The 14,653-nt window shown below is 37.2% G+C and overlaps 1 protein-coding gene across 4 annotated transcripts in view; it reads left to right on the top strand.

The window, feature by feature from the left end:
• The window catches only part of LOC141917798 (tyrosine-protein kinase Fer-like), a 216,578-nt gene extending 204,913 nt beyond the window's left edge, over positions 1 to 11,665 (top strand). For 3 of the 4 annotated variants that reach the window (XM_074811324.1, XM_074811323.1, XM_074811327.1), the window contains 3 exons: positions 5,614 to 5,768; positions 9,350 to 9,472; positions 10,424 to 11,665. In XM_074811324.1, coding sequence (XP_074667425.1) covers positions 5,614 to 5,768; positions 9,350 to 9,472; positions 10,424 to 10,566 — 421 coding nt within the window. In that variant the 3' untranslated portion in view covers positions 10,567 to 11,665. Of the gene's footprint in view, positions 1 to 5,613; positions 5,769 to 9,349; positions 9,473 to 10,423 lie in introns of those variants that run through there. The other variant, XR_012621465.1, reaches the window with a different exon arrangement.
• Positions 11,666 to 14,653: the final 2,988 nt, after the last annotated feature.

The raw sequence follows: 14,653 nt of genomic DNA on the forward strand, positions 1-14,653 counted from the left end.
TGGCTGGAATGCCTTTGTTCTGCTCTTCAGGTGTTCTCCTGCTGACCTGCGATCCCTCTCCAGGCTCTGGGCACCTATTGCTGGCACTGGCATCAAGCTGGTAGGAGTGGGATGGATTGAGGTTCCCCTCCCCCCAGCAACTTTATTTTGAAGCCCTCTTCACCAGCTTGGCAAGCCTGTGACCGAAGATGCTTTTCCCCTTCTCTGACAGATGGACTCCATCAGCCTCCAGTAGACCAGGTTTCTCAAAGTGAGTCCTGTGGTCCAAGTAGCCGAACCCCCGGCTGTGGCACCAGTCCCGTAACCAATTGTTGATTTGCCAGATTAGACTGGCCCTTTCAAACCCCTTCCCTTTGACCAGGAGGACTGATGAAAAAACTACCTGTGCTCCAGAGTCCCTTGCTGCCGCTCCCAGGGCTCTGTAATCCCTCTTGATACTCCTCAGACTGGTCCTGGCTATATCACTGGTGCCCACATGAAACAACAGCAGCGGATAATAGTCAGTAGACTGTACAAGGCTCGATAGCCTCTCAGTGACATCCGTGATAGAAGTCCCCGGTAAGCAGCACACCCTCTCTAGAGTGGCGGTGCTAGGTGGAAAACATCCACAAATCAAGCACACCATACAAAAGAACTTCAAAGTATTTATACACTCCAAACTACATGATTGCATATTTACTATAATGATTATTGGTTACTTACTTATCACCTCTATCCCTCATCGGTTAATAACATGCTCGCTTCTATTTAAAATTACAGTGGGTTTTTAATTTTCTGCACAAGCTCAAAGGGTGAGGGTCTTTATTCGGGCAGGGATCTTCGAAGCAGTGGGTGTGATTTTTACTATTATAATGAGGATAGTTCTTCCAAAGGACACTCTAATCTCTAATGAAACTATTTTCCATTAAAGAATTTTAACAAGCTTTCATGTTCCAGGATGTCTTCAAGGACGGTATCTCCTGATTAGAAGTTCCTTACTAATTATTGTTGATGGTGGAAGAACAGACTGACCTAGCTGAGATTCATAATTAACACAGTTATTCAACTTGTAGAACTAGTCTTCATATCAGACACCAAGTATTAGGAGATTAGAACAAAAAAAAGAGGTGTTAACATTATATAGAGCTCGTGCTTTACTTTTGTACTTCTAAAGGGACAGTTTATGCCCTTTGAGATATGAGTGGTCTCTATCATGGTCAAGAAGTAAAATAGAAAGCTTGTCTCTGAAACATAAACATACTGGGGAAGGTATTCTTCCTAAAGTCCTACTGCCACCCCTTCTACAAAAATAATTGAATTGTATATCTAATTTAGTATGCTCAGTATTTTTGTATCTACCTCAAAGATACCTCTTACCTTATTGTAATTGTGTATCTTTTCATTAGTAACTGGCCATTTTGCAGACTATAAAAATTAATATAATCTTCTGATTCTCATACTACACTTGTTCATCAGAAATGACTGTGCAATAGGTAAACTTTATATCTTAATTTTGTTTCAGATATGTGTATATGAAGGCATTTGCAATAACTACTGTAGAGAAAATATTAATATATCTTTCTTTACAACAGTTCCTTAAGATTGTTTTTTGTTACTGTGTTTATAGAGTTCAGAACAACTGTCACTTGCTCAAAAAAAATAGCAGTAGAAAAGGAAATAGCATGAAGGTGTGTAGGGTGGGACTGAGGGTGAAATTCACTGTATGCAGTGGTTTCTTTACTGAGCTGTATAGTCCTCAGTAGACGAAGCAATTTGCTTTGTCCTAGTGAACCAAATGCATCCCATTCTGCACTTCTGCATGGGATGCTGTAACTTTTCATCATCTACTACCATGACCCATGCCACAATCTATCATATATTTAGCAAAGCACTTTGAAAAAATCAGGTACATAATGGTTATCAAGTAAGCTTTTAGAGGGTGGGGATGATGACAGTAATGTACGTAAATTTGCAATATATCAGTATTTATCCATCCTTAGAGCATTTTCAAAAACAATTAATATCCCCTTCCAATATCTAGTTAATGCATTTTATATTTCAATATAGCTTTTATTTTCTAGTAATCTGACATTTATGAATAGACTATTTGTTTGCCAACTTCAGTTTCTAGTTAGACCATATTATACTGCACTAAAGTAATTTAAATGCTTAAGCTTTATTGGCAGTTTTTATTTTCTCCTGTTTTCTTTGACCTATATTGCTTCCAAAGTTTACTTTTTGATTAATATTGTCTTTTTAACCTTATTTCACAGGGATGTGTCACCAAGACACTATAAATCATTTTATATGATAGCTCTCACTATGATTACAGTGAGAGTGAGCAGTGCAATGCAGACTATTCCTGGAATATAGGATACATTTTAGTCTTACAGGTGGAGAAAATAAACGTTCTGTGGAAGAATGTGTTTTTAGATTTAAGTCTGGTTTTTGTGGTTGTGTTCAGTTACTGAAGACAGTTGTTTGGGGCTTTTTTGTTTTGTTTCTCACAAGTGCTGAGGGAGCTGGAAGATGTCATTGTGAGGCCACTCTCTATAATCTTTGATCAATCATGGTGACCAGGAGAAGTGCCCAAAGACAGGAATAAGGCAAATGTCACTCCTATTTTCAGGAAGGGCAAGATAGAGGACCAAAGAAACTACAGGCCTGTCAGCTTTACCTCCATCCCTGGGAAGGTGATGGAGCAGATAATTCTGGGAACCATTTCCAGGCACATGAAGTGCTGGAAGTCATCAAGAGTAGTCAGCATGGCTTCACCAAGGGGAAGTCATGCTTGACCAATCTGATAAACTTCTATGACGAAGTGACTAGCCTGGTAGAAGAGGGGAGAGCAGTGGATATTGTTTACCTGGACTTCAGTAAGGCCTTTGACACTGTCTCCCAGCAAGGGGGATTGGACCAGATGACCTCCAGAGGTCCCTTCCAACCTCAAACCATTCTGTGATACTTTTGAGTTATTTTTGCAAAATCTTTAAATCCCTTGTCTGAAAAATCTCAAAATGTTTTACAGGAAGAAATTGAAAGTCACTTCTGCTCTGAGGTGGGGAAACCTATTCATTTTATAGTTGGGAAAAACTGAACAATATCCAACAAGATGGATAGCAAGTAGGAGAGTTGGGATTACTGAAAAATCATTACTGCATCTAACTTGGATCTTCTCTAGTTTCCTAGCACTATTCATCTGTGATAATGAAGATAACATTAGGAACAGAGAGGAGTGATTACAGTTAATATTTTCCATTATTATTTATTATGTGATAACTACAACAATATGAAAACATAAACAAATAAAAAAGTATAAAGGAGGAGGCTAGCACAGAGCTAGCTCACAGAGCACTTGGAAGGATCTGCTTCTAACCCTCATGTTTATTTTTCCTATCTGTTATTAGACACATACTAATTGATATGACACATACTATTGATATGATCTCCACATATAGCAAAAGTACCAGCACATGAGTAGCAAGAAAATTCAGAAACAGGTATGTTTCAATTTAGTTAGCTAGCCAACACTGGAAGTTACCTGAAGTGACTGGAAGAGAGGAAGTGTCTGTAGTCCACAAAAGGCAAGTTTCACTTGTAGACCTGCCACTTCTTTTTTGATCAGATAATAGACTATTTTGGTTGAATTAAATGTGCAGTGGAGGTATACTGATTCTGTTCACTAATTAATTGCTTGGGTTTATCAGCCGAGGGTGTTTTAAGTACCTGACCCAGGGAGAAGCTATAAAATGGCTAATTGCTTCAGTGAGGCAGTCTGTCCTTCTGGTTTAATAACATGGTTGTGGTTGTGGTTTTAACTGATGGAATTCAGTTGAAATATTAGGCATTACCTGCTGTGTGGCTCTTTCCAGGGGTGTTCTTAAAGAAAAGTTTATGAGGTTTAAGTCTTCACTGACAGACAATTCTCAGCATGAAGGAATTGTCTCTACTTCCTCTTTAACTTGCTGTTGGAATTTTAACAAAAGTGTCTATTTGCTGTAGTTTCAGCATATTCATCTTGTATGTGGTCACTGTGCTGTTTGTGTTTATAGAAACTTCAGATTAGTGTTTAAAAATGAAATTTGAAAATGAAATATTAATTTTTACTCTTTGGTAGTTGGAGGAAGGGGCTTTTTCCTTTGTCCTTAATAATCACTAGGAACTTCCATAATCTTGGTATGAGAAAGTGAAAGTCATGGTTATTCTTTTACTAATTAACTTGTTCTGTAGCAACTCAGTGTAATTTGTGCTCAATTTGTAGAGCTTTCACAGTGGAAAATAAGGAATATTTTCTGCTTATCTAAGTTAAATACTGATTTTATGGAATTATTGCAGCAAGTAGTAATGCTGTATGAAAAGAAAAATAATTCTCCAGAGAGAGCGGTGCACCTAAATCCATGCAATTATATCTGTACTTCTTTGGGATGTTTGCTTTGGGGAAAGATAAGGAGAAGGAAGAGAAAACAAACAGAACATATTTCTGGGGGTTTTTAAAAGGCCATCTAGAAAATGTGATGAGTTACTACAAATATCTAACAGCAAAGTTACCTGTAATATTGACTCTTCACAGTGGTTTTCTATCAAAAGCCCTATATATTTACAGTTTCTTGTTGAAAAGTATGTTTGAGATGGAGGGAAAAGAAACTGAACCAAAATGCCTTTTCCTGTAATGCTCAGTAGCTTTTGATTTTTGATGGAAACTGTAATAATAGAGGTAAGATAGACCCAATTCTCTGGCTTCTCAGTGTCTTACACAATTATGAGAATATGTTTCAATCTGCTTCTTTGCGTTCTATCTCATTTTGCATCAAGTAAAATTTGATAATCTGCAGGTTTATTTCTGTGACCTCAATGGGCAGTATAGCAACAGCAGCTCTTTGCCTTACATCTGCTTATTTCATCATTGAATTGAGTATCTATTTGGTCTCTAGAAACCTAGCCTACATTGTGACATACTCACTCTAACTGATAAATTCGGCTGTGATAGAAAAGATATAGGAACTTACTTGTGGTGGGTTGATCCCGGCCAGCAACTGAACACCCACCAGCCACTTTTTCACTTCCCCCGCAACAAGATAGGGGAAAGAATCAAAAGAGCAAAACCGAGAAAAACTCATGGGTCAAGATAAAGATAGTTTAATAAGTTAAGGAAAAAAGAAAAAAAAAGTGATACAAAGACAATCAGTCACCACCTCCCACAAGCAGACTAATGCCCAGCCAGTTTCTGAGCAACAACTACCTTGGAAAAACTCCCCCTCCCGCCTCCCATCCAGTTTTATTGCAGAGCGTGACATTATATGCCATGGAAGATCTCTTTGGTCAATTCAGGTCAGCTGTCCCATCTGTGTCCCCTCCCAACCTCTTGCCCACCCCTAGCTTACTCATTGACAGGGGCGGAGTGAGAAAAAGACACTATGCAAGAACTGTTCAGAAATAGCTAAAACATTGGTGTGTTAACAATATTGTTTTAGTCAAATCCAAAACACAGTACCATATGGGCTGCTAATGAAGAAAGTTGACTCCATCCCAAACAGACCCAGTACACTACTTAAGATTCTTCTTCACATTTTAAATGACTTTTAGTAGTTTCAAATGTGTGAAAATATGGAGGGGTTATTTCTTGTTCTAACTTAGAGACCTGGCTGCAAGGAACTGCTTGGTAAATGAAAACAACATTTTGAAAATAAGCGATTTTGGAATGTCTCGTCAAGAGGATGACGGAGTTTATTCATCATCAGGCTTAAAGCAGATTCCTATCAAGTGGACTGCTCCAGAAGCTCTCAACTATGGTAAGGATGTATCTTTATCTTCTTAGTATAAAAAATATACAGTACAAGGTGCAAGGGGACTACATCATGGACAGTATTTGAGCATATATATATATAATTTTTCCTTTTTCCCAGTTCAGGTCAACAGATGTTTAAAATATTTTAGTTACCTTAAAAATAATATTTCAGCCTCATTTAAGCTATGTAAAAATACGATTTTCCCTTCAAAAAGAACAAGGCAGCAACATCAAAATTGCTACTTATTCAACAGTAAAATAATGCTATGGTTATGTTGCTAACTCGTTCCAGTGAGTGGGAAGTTCTGCATATTTATGGCATTTTTTTAAAAAAAGGCAGAAGATTTTAACATTCTAGAGCCCTCTATCAGATAAATTATTAGATAAACCATTGCATTAGAGAAAAAAGTGCTTTATTTCTTTAAACTGTAGCTTTTGCTTATATGCACTTCTATATATTGCTATGCCATTATGGGGGAAAAAATCCATTATTTCTGATTGAGTGAAGCGGTCCACACTATGTGGGTAATAGTTTCAAAGCAAAAATAGAAACTGCTGGATTTAGCTTTTTAGCTTGTAGGTAAAACTAGAAAAATTAGTTCTTCTAAGTGAAGTGAGCTGTGAAGAAGCAGCAGCATATTAAGTGTATGAGGTCACATTTTGAATGCACTTCTCTCAATCAATTCTTGAGTTTTTAGAAAAAAAATTTAAACATTTTATATCTTCCTGTTAAGTTTCTCTAGATACTTCTCCCACCGTTTAGAGATATTGTTTAAATCATGCATTGGAAATCATAATTTTCCGACTTATGATTGTTAGAAGAAGAATCCCTTTCATCAGCACTTTTGCAGAAGTTAATGCCATAACACAATAATGCAAATCTTCCTCTTGGAAAGCTAATAATAAATGTTATTAGAGTGACTAACACCTCTATTATCTATTTTTCTAAGAGGTGCTAGTGTTGCTAATGTTCACTGTGGAATACTATTTCTACTTTGGGTGTTTATTCCGCTATGAAAGGTGCTTTGAATTTTTATTTTCATTGTTTCAAAAGTGCTTGTCATTTAATTGATATATAATGGAAACCCCTTCTCTACAGCCATACCGGTCCAGTCTACTACATTAAGCAGGAAACTGGCTTTTAGGGCACCTTCAATTTGTACTTCTGAGTCTTTTCTATTTTCCACACCTTACAGGAGAAGAACATATAGCTGATTAACATCTTTACTTATTTGCTGTTTCCTAAAATTAATCAATATCCAGCCATTTTTAAGTGATTTTCCGCAGTGTTTAGAAAATAACCTGTCTCAAACATTTGTTAAAGTATTCAGTAGTCTAATATTCAGCTTTCAAAATATGGTTGAAGCTTTCTGTGTTGTTTTTGTTTTTTTTTTTATGGATCATTTTTTCCACTCTCTTGAAAAGTGCAAGTTAAAATAATTGGTTTGTGTTTTGCTATTCTAATCATATGGTCATAAGTATTGTATTAATTTGCATAGGTAACACTGAAAGTAGTTAAGGGTACCAGAGTGAAACAGAACTAAATGTACAATATTTCAAAACTAGGTGACAATTACTGAGCATGTAAATATTTAATGGTTCAAGGAAAATGAGAAATAGGGTCATTTGGTCATTACATGAATGATACAGTGCTTAAGAAAATAAATAAGAGTGCCTTTTTTAAAACACTTCTGGATTCACTTTATATGACATTAATAGCAGTCACAAAAAGATTTTAAATTACAAAATTAAGGTTGGGAAGTCTAGAAACTGGATTAAGGCAAATGGAACTGTTAGGGAATTGTGTATGAAGTCATGAATGAAATCTTCATGCTGCTGGAGCATATGGAAAATTTAACCTTTAGTTCAGTGGGTACTGTTCAGTGCCATTCCTTACCATTATTTTTACTTGGGACTATATGATTTCCATCACTTCCAGCAAGTGAAAAATTGCTTTAAACACACCTAATAAAATTACATATTTAGGCCAAGGTGTAGGGTATTTTTGCTTCCAGTTTTCTCAAAATTAAAATGCACTTTTAATGCATATGTTTTTCCAGTACAACTTTTCCGGTTCTTTGTAACCTTAATAAATTATTGTATTTGTTTATGAAAGAGCATGCCCTTTTTTTTTTTTTCTTCCCAGATAATATTGTAATGGGGAAGACAATTAACTGTGTAGAAGTTGTACTTTCTTTAAAAAAAGATTAATCACTTGTATCTACCAAATGACTTTAATGAAAAATGTTAAATTACTGGATGCCACACTCTGAAGACAGTTGATATATAGACAAGAAAACTAATCTTTCTACAAAGAGCAAAGTGAATGTCCATAATTACTGTCTACTAAGCATACAAGCTAATGTAGATAAAGTTATCAGCTGGAAGTGATATTTAGTTTAAGAGTAAACTCAACTTTCTGAAATTAGAACAGTTATCATATCACCAACTGTCACTATAATTTACATGTATTTTCCTTTTTTCTAGTATAAGTGGATTTAAAATATTTAGCTGAAAATTTGACACAAGAAATGGGATTATAGGGCCTTTCTGGAAATGTGGTAGAAGGGAGGGGAAATAAGAGAAGTGAGTTAGTTTGGTTTGTTTAATGCTCAGAGATGAACAAACATACATTTGCAAGCATGTGTATGTTTTTAAGAATAAAGACACTCATAGAATGGAACACAGAAATACAATCATGAAAAATGATGACAGAAATATGATAAATGGATTTTTAAGATAACATTTTCATAGGCCCTGCTACAAAGGGCTAGAAGCGTACACTTTCTGATATAGCATGCATCTTGATGTGAATACATAAGGGACAATAGAAATATCTCCTCCAAGAGCTGTCCTTCTCCCATAATATAAAGCTTTCATTCCACAAAGAGGTTTGGATTTGGATTATCTTAATTTTGCTATCTGTCTGAAGCATAGTTGAAAGTAGTAGTAGGCCAGATTATTTTTTTTTAACCTGATTGGGTGGGGTGCATCAGTTCTTCAAGGTCCAAATTAAACAACAGTTGAAGAAACTGTAGATTCATTTCCAGAGAGTAGTTTCTTAGAGTAAGAAACACAGGTCCTCTTTGCAATTAAGAACTACATTGACTTTAGCACCTCTTGGAGGACCTGTTGCCATGCTATATTTGGGAACTGGAAAAGGTAAAATTTTTAAAAGTATCTTCAGAGTTGAAAGTGATTATAAACAAGGAAAAAAAACTCTGACACTTTTCTGTCCTTTTATATTAAAAAAATTAAAATATTTTGGGGCAGTAAATGGAAAGAAATTCTTAACTTAATGGAAAATGACCAACATGGTAAGATCTTCTCAGCCATGTGCTTTGTGTAACAAGTCTCTGTCAAATTACAGAACTCTAGGTTAGTTTATATTATTTCTAGGTATTGACTTTAAGATAATTTATGCTTATAATTTGAAATACAGAAGAACATGATATCTGAAGAATGTTCATTAGTTTTATTATGCTTAAAGCTTGCCAAAATAACACCTCTGCGGAAAATATGTTGCCATAATTATGTAAAACATGAATTATTCTGTAAGTTAAGACACTGGTTTCCTTTCCTTAGGGAGATACACATCTGAGAGTGATGTATGGAGCTTTGGAATCCTTTTGTGGGAGACCTTCAGTTTAGGAGTATGCCCGTACCCTGGAACGACGAACCAACAAGCACGAGAACAAGTGGAGAAAGGTAGTTAATTGTAGGGAGCAAAAGAGATGCTGTGTAGATCCATAGGGATGTAGGTACATACAATATAAAAAATAGCAAAGAAATAACATATGGGTTATCTAGCAACTTCAGCAAAAATATGAGATTATTTAATTACTGTTTAGCTTTCTGGTGTGATTTATAGGCTTCTTGCAAAAAGGAAAATAATGACTAGTGACTTAAAGGAGGACAGAGTTATAGCATGTTGGCTTTCATGGCTACAGAACTAAAAGGTGAAATAGAGAGGAGGGATTGATTGCTGTGCAAATAGAGGCTTGATCAGAATGAATTAGTTCAGATAATGCAAGTGGAAATATCCCAAACTGCTGGAAAAAAAATGTATGTCATTCTGTCTTCTCTATTAAAGCATTTCAGACAAAATTTTAAGTTATGGTGGAGATTGGCAAGCTGGTTGAACAGTAAATGCCACTTTTTTTCTCTTTTACAAAATAAACAAAAGACTTTTAAATAAAAGTAACAAATAACTGTGAGCAGAGTTTCAGATCTTTGATTTCATCATCTTTAGTGGCATTTCAGGACACTTCCTCCTCTACATATTTCTACTGCGTAATTCATAAACAGGTTCTTAGCTAGTAAAACTTCCAAATGATAAAAAAGCTAGTTTTCTGAGTTATATAGAATGCTATTGTTAATTATAATCAATGTAGATGACCACAGAAGTTTGTCCTTAAAAAGCCAAAGAAAAAAATCTGATGTTTTTCAGAGCAGAGGAGTGTTTATAAAAACAAGTATTAGATAGTAAGTACTGAAATTCCGTATGAACCCACTGAGAAAGATATTACAAGTCATATAAAATTTATCCCTCATTATTATTTTTAATGCAATGATATTGAACTCTGCTAATTTCTTTTTAAATTTGTCAATGTGTATCATTTTTCAGTGCTATATATTTTTCCCTTTTTTGTGCACCAGGATATCGAATGTCAGCGCCGCAAAAATGTCCAGAAGAAATATATAAAATAATGCAGAGGTGCTGGGCCTACAAACCTGAAAACCGGCCAAAATTCAGTGAGATTCAGAAAGAGCTGTCTTCAATCAAAAAGAAAGTGACATAATGATAAACTAGTGCCAAACTCAGTCTGCAGGACTTTATTTTCCAGTGAAGTAATATTTTCCCCTTAAACAATGCATTTATGCAACACTATTTTCAATATTCTTTTAATTACTTTAAAATTAACTTTTTTTTTTTTTTATATACAAGTCTACCAATAATGTCTACACCTGCATTGAAGACATATTCTGCCAAATGCTATGTATCCAGTCACAGTAATATTGTCATTTAGGATATAAGTAAATAGAAAAGCACATACTATAGATTTAAGTGACTGTGGCTTCTATTTTACAGCAAGTAAATGCTAGTGACATTTTTCAGAGTTTTTCTACATTATGCTGTGTTCTCGCTCTCTTATCCCTGTCCCAGATATCAACACTATGGCACTGTAATGTGGTGGCTGTGTTACACATGATGGCCTTAAAAGTGAAGACAGATTTTGATAAGTATATCAATGAGACACTTTTTAAAATTCTTTATGCAACTAATATTTTTAAATGATACCTTGTTTAAGGATGAAGGTCAGATTCTGGATGTAAAGTGAAATCCAGAAGTTTCTTTTCTAGAAAATTGAACTATATGTGCATTTCTTACCATGTTATAGTAAATACTTCTGACTTTGGATGTGATTTATTTAAGATACTACTGGCCACACTTGTCTTGATGCAGCCCAGAATGCAGTTGATTTCCTGGGCTGCGAGTGCAAATTGCTGTCTCAAATTCAGTTTTTCATCCACCAATATGCCCAAGTCCTTCTCTAGGGCTGTCCTAGAAACTCCCACTGTCCATGTTGCCAACCAAGATGTTAAACAGCACTGGTCCCAACCCTGACCCCTGAGGAATGCTACTTGTCACTGCTCTCCACTTGGACATCGATCCATTGACTGCAACTCTTTGAGTGCGACCATCCAGCCAATTCCTTATCCACCGAGTGGTCCATCCATTAAATCTATGTCTCTCCAATTTAAAGACAAGGATGTTGTGCGGGACAGCCTCAAATGCTTTGCACAAGTCCAGGTAGATGACGTCAGTTGCTTGTCCGTTATCCACCAATGCTGTAACCCCGTTGTATAAGGCCACCAAATTTGTCAGGCACGACTTGCCCTTAGTGAAGCCATGTTGGCTGTCACCAATCACCTCCTTATTTTCCACATGCCCTAGCATAGTTTCCAGGACAATCTGCTCCATGACCTTGCCAGGCACAGAGGTGAGACTGACTGGCCTGTAGTTCCCCGGGTCTTCCTTATTTCCCATTTTTAAAAATGGGAGTTAGGTTTCCCCTTTTCCAGTCAGCAGGAACTTCACCAGACTGCTACGACTTCTCAAATATGATGGATAGTAACTTAGCCACTTCATCCGCCAGTTGCCTCAGGACCTTTGGATGCATCTCATCAGGTCCCATGGACTTGTGCACCTTCAGGTTCTTTAGATGATCTCGAACCTGATCTTCTCCTACAGTGGGCAGTTCTTCATTCTCCCAGTCCCCACCTTTGGATTCTGTGACTTGGGCAGTGTGGCTGGAGCACTTGCCAGTGAAGACTGAGGGAAAAAAATTGCAAGATATTTTGCCCAACTGAAGAAAGGGTTAGCAAAGAAACTAAGTTCTGACACTGGCTTGTAAGTGGGACTAAGGTGCCTATTATACACCCCCCCCCCCCCGCAAAAAAAAAAAAAAAAAATTACTGCTGCTCTCTCTTATAAACTTCGGTAGTTTTCCTCACAGTCTCCCAAGAATCACAAATGAGAGAGATGTAAATTCAGATTTACTGAACTGTGCTGAAATAGAAGACAATGCAGGTTGTATGTAGACTCTGGTACAATTCTGCTGAGACACTACATTATTAACAAGATAATTTTACAAAACATTCCTGCAACTAAATCTGTTCTGTTCGTTGATGCCTGGTCTCCAAATAATAAAAACATTCCTGAAAATCTGCTACAGCCACTGAGCCTGACAGAATTATCAAATCTTCTGATTTGAAGCATCACAGTAGATGATTAGGAATGAGCCTAAAGAAAGGAGAGGAGCATCCAAATGATCAGGGCCTTTGTGCAGTCCTAAGTTTTGTACACCTTAGAAGTAGGTTTAAAGGACTTACAGTTTAAAAGACAAAGTTCATAAGACTTCTCAGAAGGTCCCAAAGCACATTAGGCATCTAAGTTTTGCTTTAAATGGCAGATCCCAACATTTCAATATTCTTGAGATGTCCAATTTAACCACACAGGCATGTCTTCCCCTAACAAACCTGACATCCTGCAGTGTCAAAATGGTCCTGTACTGGAGCACCTAGGCCCTAAATCCAACACAACCATAAAGCTTCATTTCACATTGCAGTTTAAGCAAGATTTTCCACTTGGGACTTTTCCTACCTATCTGAATTGTGTGTCCTAACCCAGCAGATACTGTAAAATTGGTGAAACTCCACATAGAAGACATTTGGGTACAAAAGTGTTGACAATTGATAGCAGTGCTTGCACCCATCCAATTTTATTCCAATCCAAAACCCACAGTTTGCATGTCAAAGCTAAGTTAGTTCTTTTTCTCTGCAAGTGACAGACATACCTCCCTCCCTTTTAGATCCTAATAATATGCCTGAGAAGATGTTTTGAGACTCAGGTACAAAACCTTCCTCAAAGTTTGGCAGAAATATTGTTGTTATTAGATGAGGAAGAGGTGTTAATCTTGCTCAGACACCTAGAGTGCTCATGGCTGAGGACTCCAAGCAGAAGGATGTGCCTGCATTCAGCCTCACATTAGAGACTGGGGAGTGGGTTGTTTTAAATTGTGGATTTCTCCCCTTCAGCGTATTCAACTTACTGGCTGAGTTAGTGGCCCACTCAGTTTGCTGACTTCTTGTGAACCTTGCTTCTGGGTCCCTAACTTTCTACCACCTCCATGCTCAGGGAGATCAAAGGCTTAACTTGGGCCAAGGACCACAGGGTACTCAAAAGCCAAATATTCTCATATTTAAGATCTTTGATGGATCTACCCCCAAAACAGTGTAGGTCTAACAAAACCTGCAATAAGTCACACAATCTAAATGTAGACAGAATGATCACAGGACAGTGGGTGTGAAGTTTCAGAAGTGTAAGGATTACAAGATACTAATATTTAACAAGTTTGGAAGGCCTGTACGGCCTCTATCACACACACTCACCAAGGCTACTCCGCATCCAGATTTCAGTCCTCCTTCAAGTAATTTTCTAGTTATAAGAAATGTTAAAACACAACATCACTGATATGATCCGAATTAGAGCTGTACCCTTTTTACCTCAAAGGACAAAATACAGATAACCACAGAGAAGACGCAAATCAATGTCATGTGCTGACACCATTAAACCTGCAACCCACAGAGTTCTCCTTTAATGCACTTTCATCATTAGCCAAGTCTTCCTCCACCTCCCTCAATTCCTTACAAGTCTGTCACGCTAAAAACACTGCTACTAAAGAGTCTTCAGAAATGCATCCAGACTAAAGAAATAACTCTGTTGAGAGTACAGAATAATTAGAAACACTGTGCTGTAGTTTTCTAATAACCTAGCTCCTGCAGCTTAAATGTTCTAATATTCTGGAAGCATAAGTGAGGGAAGAGCAAAATGAAGCCACTAATTAGCTTTAAATCCTCAGAAGAACAGACTAACTTTCGACCACACTGTAATGGAAAGAAACATGCATCTTGAACAGATTTTAGGCTCATAATGCATTAGTTCTCTACCAGTTTATTCTGGGTCTGGTTGGGATAGAGTTAACTTTCTTCATAGCAACCTATATGGTGCTGTGCTTTGCCTTTGTGGCTAAAACACTGTTGATAACACACCAATGGTTTGGCTATTGGTGAACAGTGCTTGCACAGCATCAAGGCTTTTCTCTCCAACCCCCTCACCCAAAGGCCAATAGGCTGGGGGTAGGCAAAAGGTTAGGAGCAGAAATAGCCAGGAAAGCTGACCCAAACTGACCAAAGGGATATTGCATACTGTGTGAGCCAACACAGGCAGGATGCAGGAACAACCACAAACCACGGATGAAATGCAAAGAGTAAATTTATTCTCGTTACCTCGCGACCCGGGGGAGCTCTGCAGCAGCACCCGGG

The sequence above is a fragment of the Strix aluco genome, chromosome W, assembly GCF_031877795.1.
Source record: "Strix aluco isolate bStrAlu1 chromosome W, bStrAlu1.hap1, whole genome shotgun sequence".
Lineage (NCBI taxonomy): Eukaryota > Metazoa > Chordata > Aves > Strigiformes > Strigidae > Strix > Strix aluco.